At 45.6% G+C, this 19,414-nt stretch overlaps 1 protein-coding gene across 1 annotated transcript; it reads left to right on the top strand.

The window, feature by feature from the left end:
* The first annotated feature begins 9,661 nt into the window (after positions 1-9,661).
* On the top strand, positions 9,662-19,186 carry LOC123768098 (uncharacterized). Its single transcript, XM_045758403.2, has 4 exons — positions 9,662-9,796; positions 14,464-14,759; positions 15,344-15,943; positions 17,983-19,186. The coding sequence occupies exons 2-4, from the start codon at positions 14,526-14,528 to the stop codon at positions 18,484-18,486; spliced, it is 1,338 nt and encodes a 445-aa protein (XP_045614359.1). The 5' UTR covers positions 9,662-9,796; positions 14,464-14,525; the 3' UTR covers positions 18,487-19,186.
* Positions 19,187-19,414: the final 228 nt, after the last annotated feature.

Below are 19,414 nucleotides of genomic sequence, written 5' to 3'. Positions count from 1 at the left end.
TTTATTTTTTTTTGTTTTCTAAATGACAAGAAATTTTATAATGTTTTAATAACGCGGAATTTAGTCAAGAGTCATCAAGCCCTTTTTTGTTTTTGGATACGATTTTTTTTCATTTATATCGTAGCAATCTAAGCTCTTTTTTTCGTCGAAATAATATTTACGAGCTTATTTTGTCCGAAATTTTTTCTAGTTTTATTAGTCAGTAGATGGGGGTACCCGGAGGTGCCTCCCCCCCTCTCTCTCTCTCTCTCTCTCTCTCTCTCTCTCTCTCTCTCTCTCTCTCTCTCTCTCTCTCTCTCTCTCTCTCCCTCTTAGTCCTTCCCAGGCTCCCTCCCACTCTCGCGTTCTCTCTCCCAGTGAGCAAAACGTGCTCGGGGTAACGTTGAATCACTGTTAGTGAGGCTGAGCCACTACCAGAATATTCAGATTGCAAACTCTGTGACAATGCATTCACTAGAACACTATATTGTTGAATGTGAAACCGTAAAATATTTTAGCCCTCCTGGCCTCTTGTACCACTAACTGTGTAACTATTTCATTGAATCTGGTGTACTGGACGACATCCTAACAATTTATCCAAAATTTGCTTGTCCATTTTAAAGAATAAAGAACAATTTAATATTATTTTTAAGCTGCATCTCTTATGAACCCATCCCTGCCCTTGTGTGGCAGTGCACAATAGAAAGTTGATTTTCAAAATTCATACATTAAAACATTGATTGTAACCATGATCTATATGTGCTTCACCCAACAGTTTAGACCTATTGTATGTATTGTAGGTCTTGTGTATGACCCTCTGTCCTGCGTGACAGTGAATACCAGCATTATACTCACTTTAATAAGACTTAATAGAAATCCTCAGATTTCGAGCTATCAAAATCCTTCCATGACTTTGTCGACTCTCATAAAAGGAAAGTTTGAGAGTCTCGGGAACTAACAACACTATAAACCAAACCTGACATGGCTGCTTGGGATGGTAGAAATAACCTAAGCTACTCTATCCCTTTGAGATGTATTTCTTTCTTGTCTCAATAAACATACTTGAACTTGACATGGCTGATCCCATCGAGACCTTTAACCCTTAAACTGCTATGTTATTTGAAAGTCCTACATCGTGGTGGACATGTTAAAAAACAATACTGAAAACTTATAAGGATCAGTTGCATTTAGTAAACTGTGCATAAGAGGAAATTGCAGATGGCGATTGGAGTCGTGAAAGGGTTAAATTATTGAAGAATTGTGAAAATATTAATCCAGACAACTTCTCTAGTTAATAGGACCAACGTTACTGAAGGAGATACAGCTTCAGCTTCAATAAGCAACAATGTATAGGATAGACAACAGATGGGTTTTCACCCAAAGTATAATAAACCCATGGAACCGCCTACCCGCCGAAGCCGCGAATGACTACTCGATTCAAAATCCAAGTGGCCAAAAATCTTAGTAATAACCCTACTAGTCTAGTATGGTCGAAAGACGGATTATTTTTTGTTTTTGTTTTGAATGAGAATCTTTATCGGGGGATATAAACAGCACATGACCTTGAACCTGGGGTCGTATGTTTCCACTGAAACAGGAACCTTGGGTTCCTGTTTCCACTGAACCAAGAAACAACTATGTCTCCTAGCTCGGTGGAAATATAGAAGGTTTAAGGCACGTCACGGACACACAGCGTTCGCGAGCACGCAGGCACCTTGCATGCGCATTCTGAAGAACGAAGATTGAATGCAAAATACGAGGGAGGCAGAGTCGCCGTGGCGAAATTGTATAAAAGAAAACGTTCCTACGAGGGACAACCTATGGTATTTTGGAAAGAAAAATTTTGGATCAAGTTGTGAGAAACTAGGTCACATTTGACCACCTGTTACAGATTTGTGCAGGTACTGATGAATTCCCGGAATAGTGAGAGAGACAAGATGCACCTGCTCCCATGCTGAAATTTCTCGTCTCATCTTAGCCAATCAGAGTTTTGTGGCCCCTAACTCTCTGCCCCCTTCCCGTTCATCACCAGAAATTGACACTTCCCCACCTCTTCCACTTAGATCCTTCCCACCCAGACCCATCCCACCCAAACCCCTTCCTCCCCTGGTTCCCCCTTCCATTTAAAATTCTCCCGCCCCCACACACACACAGATGCGTCCTATGAGATCGTGTCTTGGGGGAATTTCACCCACAGCAGTTTGTTTTGAGGTCAGTGTTGGTAGGGCTCCTCCTCCCACAAACACACATCACTCCCATGCACACCGCCCTCCCCCTCCCAACCACAATAGACTCCTCCCACCTAAACCACGCCTCTCCCACGCACACCTTTTCCCAGCTTCCCCGTAGTAATCTGCATGAAATGACCCGGCCTTCTCGGCGCAGCGCCAGGCCGGCTACACTACTACCACCACCACCACCACCACTACCACCACCACTACCACTACTACCACCACCACCACCACCACCACCACCAGTAACAATCACCACCACCAGTAACAATCACCACCAGCAGTCACAATCACCACCATCTCCGCCTGTCACCACCACCACCATCACAGTCACCACCACCACCACCACCACATCACCACCACTACCTCCGTCTGTCACAACCACCACCAACAAATATAAACAAACAAACAAACATGTAAGATAGTGATGAATATACCCTAACAGGAAGGCCTCTTCAGGACCAGGAAAGAGAAGAAGATATGGGAGTGGGCAGAACTCCACCACCAACACCACAATTACAATAAAAAACAGTTGATTGATTGACAGTTGAGAGGTGGGCCCAAAGAGCCAGAGCTCAACCCCCGCAAGAACATACGGGAAGATGGAAAATATTAGACCGGGATTTTGAGGAATAATTTTATTTGTTTTATCAGAAGTTCTTTTTTTTCATAGAAGTTTATCTTTTGAAAAAAATCTAAATAAGGACTTTTTCAAGACAATCTGTGCAGCGTCCGGGAAGCAAACACCAGAGTGTGCAGCACCGGCATGGAATCCGAACTTTGTAAAAACACAAAACAAAACTTGAAAATGAGCTGAAGCTTGCAACAAGACTAGTGCCTGAACCATCAACACTAAGCTAAGAGGAGAGCTTATAGAACTCAGTCTCATAACTCTAGAGAGAAGGAACAACGAGGACATGTCCCCTTCATACAAGATACTGAGCGAAATGATGAACAAGATTAACCTCTTTAATGTGAGAGGAACGGAATTATCAGGGGGGAAAGTGCCAAGCTATTAGGACTATATAGCACTTGGAAGGAGTTAGGATAAGGATTTGGGATGGGACGGGGTGGAAGGAATGGTCCCAACCACTTGTGGACGGTCGGGGATTGAACGCCGACCTGCATGAAGCGAAACATAAATGAACTGAAAAAAATAAGCTGTGGAAGCCACCTCCAGCCACAATCTTAAGGCCATATTCGACATAGATGCCGAACGTCAGAATAGTTACATTGTAACACAAGAGTGCATAGCAAGGCTAGTTAGCGGGGCGTAGAGAGCTACACCTCACTCTCCTGCAGGCACTAATACGGAACATTAGAAGTAAACATCGAGGACGGGCTCACCATAGCCCGTGCTACTGGAACTTGATGTTCTGAGTAGCGTATCTTAAACAACAACAACAAGTAAACACGTTACTTGCCCCGCTCCTGTGCCAGGTAAGTTACGGGCTCACCATAGCCCGTGCTACTTGGAACTTGTTCCGAGTAGCTGAATCTATAACAACAACAACAAGTAAACACGAGTGTTCAGTTTGGTTTCAGTTCTACGCAAGATATAACCCCTGACCCCAGAGGTCAACCACCTTCGTAAGCCACCAAATAACACTAATTCCATAACTCAAGTCACTTTTCCCCATCTCTCGTGTCTCCTGAAGCCTAAAACCACCCAACAATTACCTTTTTTTAATAAAAAAATAATAAACTTAAAGTTATAATAAAAGCAGACGAGAAAAAAAGTTCCATGAAAAAGCCTAACAAAAGTCAAAATCTGAAGGGCACTTACCTCAGGTCTTTCCCGCGCTCACAGCCTCAACAACACCTCCACCACCGCCGTCACACGAATTCCAAATTAGTTGCACCTGTCGCTCAAGCAGTCAGTTAGCTGAGAAAAGTTTGGAATTGTTGAGTGCGAAGTTATAGTGACGGGTTTTTTTTCTCTCTCACCCAAAACCCGTTGCCTCTTCCTCCTCCTTCCCTGTCCAGAGGAGCTGGAAGAGGAAGATCTATCTGTCTCGTCCTTCTCCGTCCAGAGGAGCTGGAAGAGGAAGATCCATCTGTCTCGTCCTTCTCCGTCCAGAGGAGCTGGAAGAGGAAGATCCATCTGTCTCGTCCTTCTCCGTCCAGAGGAGCTGGAAGAGGAAGATCCATATATCTTCTCCTTCTCCATCCAGAGGAGCTGGAAGAGGAAGATTTCTCAATGAGAGAGAGAGGCAAACATAAACACAGAACCATATAGATGTATTACACAAATACAGAGATTATTGCAAATAAAGCAGATGAATTAAGCGTTCTTGTGGGGCACAAAAACAATCAATAATATTGCATTAACAGAAACATGGATAAATGTAGAAATTAGAGAACTGTTTGCAGAATATAGTTCTGAAATAATTAGTGTGAAATAATTTGAAAGATTCAAATTATTTCACACTGATGGATATATTAGACGAATGAACAAGAGGAAAATGCATAAGGCCTAATGAACAATAAGAACAAGATGAACAGATGAACTTAACCTTTTAAATTGTAAGTTAAATGTTACTCTTTATGTCAAAAAATGATTGATTTAGACTGTTTAGTCTGTTATTTTTTAAGCGGAATTTGAGTTATTTTTGAGCGGAACTCAGGGTGATTGCACATATTTTGAGTTATAAATTACGACTTTTATACCAAAAATATGCAAATTGATGAAAACGGCGATTGCTTATATTTTGCCCAAATCCCCTTTGCAGGTTTCAAAATACGATGCCTATCGGAAATATCTCTTGAGCGGAATTCAGGCTAATTGCACATATTTGGAGTTGTAAATTACAACAATTTAATTTTAATGCAAATTAGTGAAAAAGGCGATTTGCCCAACCTTTTCTCACGACCTGATAAACGTCAAATTTAAAGTAGTTCTGATTAACAATAACCACCAGAACCTAGTGAGGCGAATCGGCTGCTGCAATACCACAAAGACTCCTCAATTAGGAGCTGTTAAGAGCGTCCTCCAAGTTGAGAAACCACAGCAACGTGACCTAATGACCTACTAGGGGCCAGAGGCACGAAGCAGTTACGCAAGCACTTAGGAACGGCCGGGTGAGCCTTCAAGTTCTCGTCTCTTCCTCAACCACGCCCAAGCGGCCCTGACCAACACCCGGGTGAAAATACAACCTTGACCATACGGGCTCAACTCAACAACAATATTCTGCAGGTAAAGTAGGGAGCTATATGGCAGTACAGGCCCCAGGGTAGACCAGACTCCGGAAGCTGGAACATTACTGCCCGAGGGTAGACCAGACTCTGGAAGCTGGAACATTACTGCCCCAGGGTAGACCAGACTCTGGAAGCTGGAACATTACTGCCCGAGGGTAGACCAGACTCTGGAAGCTGGAACATCACTGCCCCAGGGTAGAGCAGACTCTGGAAGCTGGAACATCACTGCCCGATGGTAGACCAGACTCTGGAAGCTGGAACATCACTGCCGCAGGGTAGAGCAGACTATGGAAGCTGGAACATTACTGCCCGATGGTAGACCAGACTCTGGAAGCTGGAACATCACTGCCGCAGGGTAGAGCAGACTCTGGAAGCTGGAACATCACTGCCCCAGGGAAGACCAGACTCTGGAAGCTGGAACATCACCGCCCAAGGGTAGACCAGACTCTGGAATCTGGAACATTACTGCCCGCGTAAGGCCAGACTCTGGAAGCTGGAACATCACTGCCCGATGGTAGACCAGACTCTGGAAGCTGGAACATCACTGCCCCAGGGAAGACCAGACTCTGGAAGCTGGAACATCACTGCCCCAGGGAAGACCAGACTCTGGAAGCTGGAACATCACTGCCCCAGGTAAGACCAGACTCTGGAAGCTGGAACATCACTGCCCCAGGTAAGACCAGACTCTGGAAGCTGGAACATCACTGCTCGAGGGTAGACCAGACTCTGGAAGCTGGAACATTACTGCCCCAGGGTAGACCAGACTCTGGAAGCTGGAACATTACTGCCCGAGGAAGACCAGACACTGGAAGCTGGAACATCACTGCCAGAGGGTAGACCAGACTCTGGAAGCTGGAACATTACCGCCCGAGGGTAGACCAGACTTTGGAAGCTGGAACATCACTGCCCGAGGGTAGACCAGACTCTGGAAGCTGGAACATCACTGCCAGAGGGTAGACCAGACTCTGGAAGCTGGAACATAACTGCCAGAGGGAAGACCAGACTCTGGAAGCTGGAACATTACTGCCCGAGGGTAGACCAGACTCTGGAAGCTGGAACATTACTGCCCCAGGGAAGACCAGACTCTGGAAGCTGGAACATTACTGCCCCAGGGAGACCAGACTCTGGAAGCTGGAACATTACTGCCCGAGGAAAGACCAGAATCTGGAAGCTGGAACATTACTGCCCCAGGGTAGACCAGACTCTGGAAGCTGGAACATTACTGCCCCAGGGTAGACCAGACTCTGGAAGCTGGAACATAACTGCCAGAGGGAAGACCAGACTCTGGAAGCTGGAACATAACTGCCAGAGGGAAGACCAGACTCTGGAAGCTGGAACATTACTGCCAGAGGGTAGACCAGACTCTGGAAGCTGGAACATTACTACCCAAGGGTAGACCAGACTCTGGAAGCTGGAACATTACTGCCCCAGGGTAGACCAGACTCTGGAAGCTGGAACATTACTGCCCGAGGAAGACCAGACACTGGAAGCTGGAACATCACTGCCAGAGGGTAGACCAGACTCTGGAAGCTGGAACATTACCGCCCGAGGGTAGACCAGACTTTGGAAGCTGGAACATCACTGCCCGAGGGTAGACCAGACTCTGGAAGCTGGAACATCACTGCCAGAGGGTAGACCAGACTCTGGAAGCTGGAACATAACTGCCAGAGGGAAGACCAGACTCTGGAAGCTGGAACATTACTGCCAGAGGGTAGACCAGACTCTGGAAGCTGGAACATTACTGCCCGAGGGTAGACCAGACTCTGGAAGCTGGAACATTACTGCCCCAGGGAAGACCAGACTCTGGAAGCTGGAACATTACTGCCCCAGGGAGACCAGACTCTGGAAGCTGGAACATTACTGCCCGAGGAAAGACCAGAATCTGGAAGCTGGAACATTACTGCCCCAGGGTAGACCAGACTCTGGAAGCTGGAACATTACTGCCCCAGGGTAGACCAGACTCTGGAAGCTGGAACATAACTGCCAGAGGGAAGACCAGACTCTGGAAGCTGGAACATTACTGCCCCAGGGTAGACCAGACTCTGGAAGCTGGAACATTACTGTCCGAGGAAGACCAGACTCTGGAAGCTGGAACATTACTGCTCAAGGGTAGACCAGACTCTGGAAGCTGGAACATTACTGTCCGAGGAAGACCAGACTCTGGAAGCTGGATCACGTCAGTGAATGAACAACGAGAGGAATAACCAAGTGAAAGTGTGTGTGTGTGAAGCCACGCACACCTGTGGAAACTCAGACCAGGAAGGCGAGACTCCATGTCATCTATTGGGAGCCTACAGGAGAGTATTGACCTTCAAGGTCGCCCGGAACCTGAGCTAGAGACGATAATACTCTAAGACTCTGTACAGTCACCCGGAACATGAGTTAAGGAAGTCATGCTAACATGAAGGCCACCAGGAAACTGAGAACTATATATGGTTGATACCTGGTTGATGGGGTTCTGGGAGTTCTTCTACTCCCCAAGCCCGGCCCGAGGCCAGGCTTGACTTGTGAGAGTTTGGTCCACCAGGCTGTTGCTTGGAGCGGCCCGCAGGCCCACATATCCACCACAGCCTGGTTAGTCCGGCACTCCTTGGAGGAAATAATCTAGTTTCCTTTTGAAGATGTCCACAGTTGTTCCGGCAATATTATATGATATAATATATAAAATAAAATATAAAATATAAAATATGAAACACTTTTTATAGTAAAATATTGAACAATACAATATGGTTACATCAAAAACCGATAATACACTGAACATAATTACTAGTTTTATATAATACACAATTACCGTACATACTAGTCATCACTGTAACATCTTCCACTCAATATATCTTAGAAATTGAAATTGAAATAAGTTTATTGAGGTAAAATACACACAAAGGGATGAGGTAGCTCAAGCTACGTTTCTGCCCGAAACGCTGCACGTGCTAGTGGCTTTACAAGACTGTAATTACCATATTTGTATCCTCACATTCCTTATGTACATTCTTGTATATGCATAAATAAATAAATAAATGAATAAATAAATATTCTCACCCCGTTCAGTACATCGTGTTAATACATACATAGACACACATCACAAAAACAATAAACATATTACCAAACATTCTGAGAGATAAACATCTACATTTCTTTCTTAGAAATAAAACATAACTATTAGAATTCACACACACACATAAGGAAATCCCATTAACAAGGAAAGAAAGTGAGGTACAGGTATTCCATTACCTACCATTACCTACCATTACCTTCCATTAGGCTTGACTAACATCAACACAGTCGGAAGTATTCTTTCGCAAGAGACACGTTTCCTCTTTCATAACATACCCCGGGGGGAAGCTGCTGGCCCAGGGAACCCCGGCCTCCAACGCTCCAAACAAGTTTTTCCCTCTTGAACTGACTATGATTAACCTTTAGTGGTACAGATGTTGGACAGCTAGAGAGTCTGAACATTCCTGGCGGTCTGTTATGGCTACGGAAGAACACTTTGGCTGTTCTCCAGCTGGTTGAACGAAGGGTTTGGGTGGATAGGGATCAGGAGAGGATAGGTTTTTGGGGGACCGACTCAAGCCTCGCGTGGCGGCCACCTGGGCTTGTAGCTGAGTCCTAGACCTGGTTGAGAGGTACATTCAGCAGCGGAGTCTGGAGGACGGAAGGAGAGAGGATAGGCGGGGTTTAGATGTGGAGGGAGGGAGGGAGGATAGGCGATGAGGGGGAGGAATAGTTTATGGAAAGGATTGTGTGGGGGTAGATGGAAGGAAGGGAAAGTGGGAGCGAAGGAGAGGCACAGTGTGTGAGGGCTAGCAGGAAGGGCAGGAGGGAGGGAGAGGGAGAGGGAGAGAGAGAGAGACAGAGACAGAGACAGAGAGAGAGGAGAGAGAGAGAGAGACAGTGAGAGAGAGGGAGAGAGAGAGAGACAGAGCGAGCGAGCATGGGACTGGTCTGTAAGGTCACCGTTACGAAATATTTGCCGTGAGTTGCTCGCTAGTTTAATGAACACGAACACACATAACAAGTCACACACACCAATAAGGAACAACATTTCAATACACCTTCACACATGTCACAAAATACCCCCATAAGACCTCTAAACTGTCAGTAAACAACGTACCAGAAGCCACCAAACTGACATATGGGAGACACACACACATCAGCGCCAGGGCTAGGTGGAGGGGTCGAGGAGGGGGAGGGGGGCGGAAACTGTGGGATGAGGATAGAAAGGAAAAAAAGAGGAGGAGGAGGAGGGGCGTAGAACACACACCAATGGACACTACCCACCTTGATATCCTGCCGGCCCGCTGATACCCATCAGTAGTGTCGCAGCTTCCCTGAGGAGCAGTGGTTGGGTGCGTGTGTGTTCCAGCCTTCCTTATCGCCGACTCCAGGTAACATACCTTGTCTATGTTGACCAGACCACACACTAGAAGGTGAAGGGACGACGACGTTTCGGTCCGCCCTGGACCATTCTCAAGTCGATTCTCACAATCGACTTTAGAATGGTCCAGGACGGACCGAAACGTCGTCGTCACGTTATTGTGACTCATCGCCTGCATACCTTGTCTATCACCCCCACCCCAGATATCTTGTCTATCGCCCCCACTCCCAGCTACCCTGTCTATCACACCCACCCGACTACCTATAGGGGTTGCACACGACACAATGTGCATTCCTCTGGGCAATGCATGCTTCCAAAGTGCATTGCACGCCCCGATCTTCACACTATTGAGCAAGGAACATCTGACTCTCAATTAAGCAAGATGTTTGATATTTCTTACCATTTTCTTTTATTAATACATTAGGTACATCTGCATTAGTGCAGCTGCCCTAGACTATATGAAGGGGAGTACAGTGTGTCAAAAAGCTAGCTACGTGATGCTAAAAATCCCCATCACACAGGATGGTTAGTCATACAGAGGCATGTGATGAGTAGTCTGCACTGGCAGACTCCGGGTGCATTATGAGGATATCATCAACACGAGAGTGAATAAAGTAATTGCAAAGCTCCAGGTACCTCATGCCAACTAGTCTGAAAGGTATAATAACTGGGCATTCGGTGATGTAGTGTGGGAGATCGTGCCGCAGTTCCTGCTCACAGAGTTTGCACCTGGAGTGCTCAGGACTGAGAGATCCGTCACCTTTAGCCACCTGCCACAGGTAACGGTAACCCAACCTGATCCTGGCAAGCACTGTGTCGCACAGTCTGATACTCACCTATTTGTGCTTGCGGGGGTTGAGCTCTGGCTCTTTGGTCCCCGCCTCTGAACTGTCAATCAACTGGTGTACAGATTCCTGAGCCTACTGGGCTCTATCATATCTACATTTGAAACTGTGTATGGAGTCAGCCTCCACCACATCACTGCCTAATGCATTCCATCCGTTAACTACTCTGACACTGAAAAAGTTCCTTCTAACGTCTCTGTGGCTCATGTGGGTACTCAGTTTCCACCTGTGTCCCCTTGTTCGTGTCCCACCAGTGGACGTTTTGTGCTGCCTATAGATATATGTATCTATCTATCTTGAGGCTATCTTGAGATGATTTCGGGGCTTTTTTAGTGTCCCCGCGGCCCGGTCCTCGACCAGGCCTCCACCCCCAGGAAGCAGCCCGTGACAGCTGACTAACACCCAGGTACCTATTTTACTGCTAGGTAACAGGGGCATAGGGTGAAAGAAACTCTGCCCATTGATAGATAGATATTTCTTCCCAAACAGGGGGTGGGTGGGTGGAGGGGTTTATTAGGGGGAAAGCGCCAAGCCATTACGACTATATAGCACTGGGAAGGGGTCAGGATAAGGGTTTGGGATGGGACGGGGGAAGGAATGGTGTCCACCCACTTGTGGACAGTCGGGGATTGAATGCGGACCCGCATGAAACGAGACCGTTGCTCTACCGTCCAGCCCAAGTGGTTGTGCAAACAGTAGTACAACTAGTGACGTCAGTGGTACAACTAGGAGCGTCAGTAGTACCACTAGCGGCGTCAGTGGTACAACTAGCAGCGTCAGTGGTACAACTAGCAGCGTCAGTGGTACAACTAGCAGCGTCAGTGGTACAACTAGCGGCGTCAGTGGTACAACTAGCGGCGTCAGTGGTACAACTAGCAGCGTCAGTGGTACAACTAGCAGCGTCAGTGGTACAACTAGCGGCGTCAGTGGTACAACTAGCAGCGTCAGTGGTACAACTAGCGGCGTCAGTGGTACAACTAGCGGCGTCAGTGGTACAACTAGCAGCGTCAGTGGTACAACTAGCGGCGTCAGTGGTACAACTAGCGGCGTCAGTGGTACAACTAGCAGCGTCAGTGGTACAACTAGGAGCGTCAGTGGTACAACTAGCGGCGTTAGTGGTACAACTAGCGGCGTTAGTGGTACAACTAGCGGCGTCAGTGGTACAACTAGGAGCGTCAGTGGTACAACTAGGAGCGTCAGTGGTACAACTAGGAGCGTCAGTGGTACAATTAGGAGCGTCAGTGGTACAACTAGCGGCGTTAGTGGTACAACTAGCAGCGTCAGTGGTACAACTAGCAGCGTCAGTGGTACAACTAGCGGCGTCAGTGGTACAACTAGCGGTGTCAGTGGTACAACTAGCGGCGTCAGTGGTACAACTAGCGGCGTCAGTGGTACAACTAGCGGCGTCAGTGGTACAACTAGCAGCGTCAGTGGTACAACTAGCAGCGTCAGTGGTACAACTAGCAGCGTCAGTGGTACAACTAGCGGCGTCAGTGGTACAACTAGCGGTGTCAGTGGTACAACTAGCGGCGTCAGTGGTACAACTAGCAGCGTCAGTGGTACAACTAGCGGCGTCAGTGGTACAACTAGCAGCGTCAGTGGTACAACTAGCGGCGTCAGTGGTACAACTAGCGGCGTCAATGCAATAAAGTGTTTAGTTTAAGGGCCTAACTCCATACTCATCCTGTGTGTACTCACCTAGTTGTACTTGCGGGGGTTGAGCTCTGGCTCTTTGGTCCCGCCTCTCAACCGTCAATCAACTGGTGTACAGGTTCCTGAGCCTACTGGGTTCTGTCATATCTACACTTGAAACTGTGTATGGAGTCAGCCTCCACCATATCACTGCCTAATGCATTCCATTTGTCAACCACTCTGACACTAAAGGAGTAGTGACACTGTGTGTGTGTGTGTGTGTGTGTGTGTGTGTGTGTGTGTGTGTGTGTGTGTGTGTGTGTGTGTATGTGTGTGTGTGTGTGTGTGTGTGTGTGTGTGTGTGTGTGTGTGTGTGTGTGTGTGTGTGTGTGTGTGTGTGTGTGTGTGTGTGTGTGTGCGTATTTCACCTAAATGTATTCACCTAGTTGTGCTTGCGGGGGTTAAGCTCTGCTCTTTCGGCCCGCCTCTCGACTGTCAATTTACTGTTACTATCTACTAATTTTTTAATTATTTTTTTCATACACACGAGAGAGAGAGAGAGAGAGAGAGAGAGAGAGAGAGAGAGAGAGAGAGAGAGAGAGAGAGAGAGAGAGAGAGAGAGAGAGAGAGAGAGAGAGAGAGAGAGAGAGAGAGAGAGAGAGAGAGAGAGAGAGAGAGAGAGAGAGAGAGAGAGAGAGAGAGAGAGAGAGAGAGAGAGAGAGAGAGAGAGAGAGAGAGAGAGAGAGAGAGAGAGAGAGAGAGAGAGAGAGGAGAGAGAGAGAGAGAGAGAGAGAGAGAGAGAGAGAGAGAGAGAGAGAGAGAGAGAGAGAGAGAGAGAGAGAGAGAGAGAGAGAGAGAGAGAGAGAGAGAGAGAGAGAGAGAGAGAGAGAGAGAGAGAGAGAGAGAGAGAGAGAGAGAGAGAGAGAGAGAGAGAGAGAGAGAGAGAGAGAGAGAGAGAGAGAGAGAGAGAGAGAGAGAGAGAGAGAGAGAGAGAGAGAGACAGACAGTACGGAATATCCCCCATTAAATAACGCCTCCAATCAACTTAGATCAAGTCAAGAGATATGCGAAAATGTTTGTTTACACTGAGGGGCAATGAACGAGAGTGAAGGGCCGAGATAACTGTACTTCAACACGCCGGGAGAAAGGAGGAAACGAGGGTAATATGACAATCTACATAACATTATGGGAGAGTTATGGGCTATTCACGCCCGTGCCACCTCTTGGGTGGCTTCATCAATCTTAACATTATGGGGAAACTGTCAACTGTCAGAGTTGTGGAAGGAGACAATGTGCAAAATTGTGAACAGTAGTAGGCACTTGAGGGGAGGGTGGGAAACCCAGAAATAGAAATGACAGAGAAATTCTCAACAATTTCTCTTTAGCATGAGCTAACTCATCCCTTTGTGTGTGTGTATATATATATGCCTTAATAAACGTATTTCAATTTCAATCTCTCTCTCTCCTACTTAGCCTAAGCAACAATGTTAGCTCTGAGGATGAATGTTTTCAACGTATGTGTAGAATGTTTTTTTTATTCTTCTTAGGTTAGGTGGGGCATTTGTGCGGGTTTGATAAACTATATGAAGGGCTACGGACTGCCTGTCCAGAGCTAGCTGTGTGATGCTGTCAGATCTCCCCATCACTTTAGACAGTCTGTCATACAGGGAAATGTGATCAATCAGCCCGCGCTGGCAACCTCTGCCCCGGTGCAGGGCATAATATTCAAGAGCAAAGCCTATTCCACGCCGAGTCATCATCAACGATTGATGACGCTGATAAAGTGGATTCAACGTCGAACCAACGCCACTTTCGGATACTGTATCCACCGGGTGGATGTATTATGAGGATATAATGCACAAGAACACGTATAATGTAAAACTTGTATAATGTACAAGAACACGAGAATAGATGCAGTAGAAATAAAGCACCAGATACCTCATACCGACAGGTCTAAAGTGCTCTCGTGACGAGACAGTCACTAATGTAACACTATGGGGCATGACTCAGCTCCTGGTCGCAGAGTGGGAGTGCTCAGAAATGACAGTTTCGACCCTCGCAGTCACCTGCCATAGCCTAGTCCAACCATGTCATCCTGGCCACTAATACCTCTATCTGGGTAGACAGAGGCATTAACACACGCATTTTCCCTTCGATTGCATACATCCACACCCACTAAACAGCACCCGTTCCATTCCAGACAGCTCCAAAGAGCAAGATCCTCCGCAGATTCTCAGAACTCAGACCTCATTCCATCAAAAGATGTCTGTGGCTGTGATGTGTGAGATGTGCTCAGCAGTCTACCAGACGGAATCGTGCGATCCGGTTCTACTGCCCTGCGGCCACACCTTCTGCCGCACCTGTGTGGCCGGCGTTCAGAGGAAGGGCGACCTCTCCTGTCCGACCTGCAGCCGAGACATCAGTCATCTTGATGTCAAGGACCTGCTGGTCAATTTCCAAGTCTTAAATCTCTCACGGAACTACAACAAACTTCAGGTATATTTCCACAGTTTTTTTTTTAATTTCCAGGTAAATTTGTGGTTATATATGTCATACCTAACAGCCAAAACCATATACTACTTGCCCTAGTGTACAAGGTCCGATTTGCCTAACAGGCCGAAAAATTTTGTTTTCAAATATTTCTTTTCAGTTTGATTCTCTTCTAACAATAATATATTATATTAGTAACATGAATTACTGACTTAGTTATGTTAGGATAAATTAGGTTAGGTTAGGTCAAATTTCTTTGTTAGTTTTGACTCAAAGTGCAAAAAAATCATATATAATGTATGGAAAGCTTTATCATTTCATAAGATTTTTTTAATATAATATTTCAAGAAAAATCGGCTTGTTAGCTGGTGGAGTGGTGAGTACCAGCGCTGTTACACACATTGTATACTATTACCTAAGTGTTTGTAGTAACGAAGGCGGTTATTTATTTTCTCGTTGTATCGACGTTGGTTATAATAATGATGCTGATGATATCTTGTGATGACACATTATGATGGCTACAAGAGCAGAGAGTGTGTGTACATTATGATAACGGTTATAATAGCAATGTTCCCCTCGTCTCCTAACAGCAAGACAGCTGCCGGGACCACGGTGACGAACTGAAGTACTGGTGTCGGGACTGTGAGAGTTCCCTCTGCAGCCTCTGCCTCTACACCGACCATCCCCAGGGGCACCGGGTCCTCCTCGCCAGGACCTTCCTGGAGGAGAGGAAGCACTCCCTCAAGGACCAGGCTATGTATATAGATCGGACGGTGAAAGAGACGACTCATGACTTTCACAGTAATCTCCGACAGTGCTTCCAGAAGATAAAAATATTGACGCAGGTCCAGGCAGATGTGTTGGGGATCTTGAATGATCTCCAGAAGTCTTGTAGCATAAAGAGCGTTCTTAATTTAGAAGAAAAAATGAAGGCACTTCAAGATAAAGGTCTGAGCTCTTTAACTAATGGTGGTATTAAAGTTCTTAATGGAGGTGATGACGGACAAACGGCTGTTGGGATTGAAGAAGGGAAGACCGAGGTTGCTAAAGACCTCATCATGCAACAGCAGAAGGCCCCGCCCGTCGCCCACCAAACTGTCAACAGTCAACGTGTCAAACTGGACTGTCGCGATGGTCGACTCCTGCTTCACTCACTCGCCCAGCATGTTGACACCCACCTCTCCATGCAGGTAATTATTGAACCCCGCTTCTTATTTTAACATTTGCTAACTTGGCCTGATTTAAACCTGTCTTTTTCTTAATATGGCTTCTTTTCTGTTCCATTATAAAGACATTCTTCAATCTGTTGTAGAGTTCCCCCACATTCCTCCTGGTCATTTTTCTTGAGCACGGCCCCATTCCCCTCGACCCTGAGCGCCTGATATTGTACGGCTGTAGCCTAAGCGCCTGATATTGTGCGGCTGTAGCCTGAGCGCCTGATATTGTGCGGCTGTAGCCTGAGCCCCTGATATTGTGCGGCTGTAGCCTGAGCGCCTGATATTGTACGGCTGTAGCCTGAGCGACAGATATTGTGCGGCTGTCTTCTCTCTGAGATGTTTGTGGCGTAACTTAGCTTCAGTCTTTGCTTTGGTTGCTTTGTGATTTTCAGTTTGCTTTCCTCCGCTCCTTCAGGCTGAGCACATCTCTCCTACGCCTATTTCTCTCCCTACTTTCAAGTATTCGTTGCTCTGAAGTTTTCCAGACGCTCTTTGTTTCTGAGTTTTGCATTCTTAACATGTCAACTAATGTATGAACATTCCTTGTGGCTAGCATTGTGTACGCTGCTTATGTGTGCTCCACAGGGAATTGGTACAATATCTATCCCTAGATCTTGTTCATTCTTCAGATTATATGAAGCCTGTCTCTCAAGCTATATTAGGCTACTGGTCTTCCTTTTTCGTCTTGCCATCCTCATGACTCTTCATGTGTCAGTATTATATCCAAGATGTTATATGTCAGACAACTGCTGCACTTGTTGAAGTCTCCCCTGCAAGGCTGTGCAGTAGACATACATTGCTATGAATATGTTCTCAATTAGGATTCCCATCTATTGTGCAACCTATCTTATGGCATGGTAACCTCTCCTCTAATTTAGGCAGTTGCCAAAGTTTCTCTGAAAACTTCCTGGATTTTTCTTAACTGATATCACAGATTTCCTTGCTATTCTTTGCTGTTTTTTTTTTCATTCCTACAGGTGATAACTTTGTCATTTCCCTCTTAATAAGGCGTTGCAAGTGATGCGATTGCAATATCGTTCTCAAGTTGTCTTTTTGTCTCCCTACTAAATCGAATATATTCATTTCTAGCTTCCATGTGTGTGCGTGTGCTTACTTAATAGTGGCTACGTAACAGTCATATCTGGCCTAGAAATTATGGGTAAAGGTGACCCACTTCAGTGTATTTCACTTGTCCATCCGTACAGAGTACGAATATTTCTTTTCATTACTTCGACTCAATAGCGTTTCCAGTTTCCACCTTCTTCTACTTGTCCTATGTTTTCGCATACATAGAAAATAGCCTTTTTGAAGGTTGTACTTATCTCTCCTCTATGTACGTGTGTGTGTGCGTGTTCTTGCCCAAATGTTTACAGGGCCGAATATGCCATTTATTGATATAATTATTACTGAATAAAATCTGCTGATATCACTTAAATACAAATGAATATTACGTAAAAAATTAATTGCAAATTACAGACACATCATTTTGTAATATATAATTGTTGTTTCGAAGAGGAATTCTATATATGCCTTAAAGAGATCGAGGTGAGGCAAGGATGGGCAAAGCCTCTCATAGCATCAACTGGAAATTCAATTGTCATGTTTGAAACGTTGAATTTCTCGTGAATATATCAACGATTTTCATTCTAAAATGTGCGGAGTGTCATTGCTGGAACTGCTCGTTGTGTAATAAAAAAACTTAACTTGATTTAATTCACTCTTCAGTTGCAATACAATTATTTTGAATTTAAATTAGATTTCAAGAGTTGTGAGGCGTATTATCAAGAGAACAAGCGGGAAAATACCAGTCGTCGTCAGGATATCCATAAAGTCTTCATATAATTCCCGTAATACGGCTTTCAAGCCGATCCTAGGCATAAAATAATATAATTCATAAATAAATAACGGATTTGTGTTCTTCCATAGCCTAAAGCTGGTGGAAGAAATTTTTTTTGGAGTACGTACATTTACGTAGAGTAATGTACTGATTAACATTTGTAATCTTGTTCTAGCTGCCATCTGAGGTGTTCTTGGAACTGAGTGCCGGTGGCCGGTGTCTGGGTCGTGTCTATATCCAGCTGTGGAGCCATCTTCGACGGGCACACCAGTTCCTGGCTCTCTGCCTCGGCACTCTGGGGCCTTCCCACGTCGGCGCCTCCTTCAAGAGTGTTTCAGATATGGATAAGGAGCGAGAAACTATCTGGTGTACAGAATATTGTTCTCCTGGCGGAGGGACTGGCTACAGGGCGCTGATGTTGGACATGGAGTGGGACGGCGAATACGGCAGCGAACCTCGGCAGGGCCTGGTGGTGGCCTACTCCAACGATGTTAACAATTATGGCTTCGGTATCTGCACTCGAGGGAAGCCAGGTGCTAACTTCTCCAGTCCCTTCGGTCAGGTGTCGTCAGGGCTGGAGGTGGTCCAGTCTGCTGTCCGTCATGACCCCGTCACTGAGGTCACCATCACTGACTGTGGCCTGGTGATCCCTGACCTGACACAACCCATCACGTCTTGACCCCGTCACCAAGGTCACACTGTGGTTTCGTGATCCCTGACCTGACACGACCCCATCACGTCCTGACCCCGTCACCAAGGTCATACTGTGGCCTCGTGACCTCTGACCTGACGCATCACACCACGTCCTGACCACACAAGCGCTACGTTCTAGTCGGCATTGGGGACCTGCGTTCGATGTCGTAACATGGTTTCACCAGTCCTTGCTCTATTCCTCATCTGGACTAGTCTGATACTAGTCCTCAGATTAGGCAAAATTGTAATTAATTTTGTCAATAAAGATGTTAATAATAATAAAAGTCTGATACTAAATGCTGTTCACTCAGAGCAAGAAGTTAGGATCCATTTCCTAGTCTTGTGGACCTCATTTTGTAAACCACCTTAAAGGTAATTTTGTAAATTACCTAAAGGTCATTTTGTAAATTACCTAAAGGTCATTTTGTAAATTACCTAAAGGTCATTTTATAAATTACCTAAAGATCATTTTGTATATTACCTAAAGATTATTTTGAAAATTACCTAAAGGTCATTTTGTAAATTACCTAACGGTCATTTTGTAAATTACCTAACGGTCATTTTGTAAATAACACATGGTCTGATGTTCATTTAACAAAATATATTTATCAATATGTATAGTTGATGAAACAATATTCAATTATTATGTGTATAAAAATATAAATGAATATAGATAAAAAAAAAGTTTCCATCGACAGATTACACAATTCCCTAGTACTTTTACAAAGACAAAAAACCGTGAACATAAAAGGGGGAAAGGGCGGAGAGACCTCATTGCCAGTGAGAAAGGTGATGAACAGTGGGGCGTTGTAGAACAGGAGCCAAATTGTAAAAAGAGAACATTAAAAGCAAATTAGTAAAAGGAAATTTAGAGAAAATGTGGGGTGGAGGGAGAGGGACTATCATAGTCACTC

The sequence above is a fragment of the Procambarus clarkii genome, chromosome 59, assembly GCF_040958095.1.
Source record: "Procambarus clarkii isolate CNS0578487 chromosome 59, FALCON_Pclarkii_2.0, whole genome shotgun sequence".
Taxonomy (NCBI): Eukaryota; Metazoa; Arthropoda; class Malacostraca; order Decapoda; family Cambaridae; genus Procambarus; species Procambarus clarkii.
The sequence above is the reverse complement of the archived record's forward strand: the minus strand, read 5'-3'. Positions and strand labels throughout refer to the sequence as shown.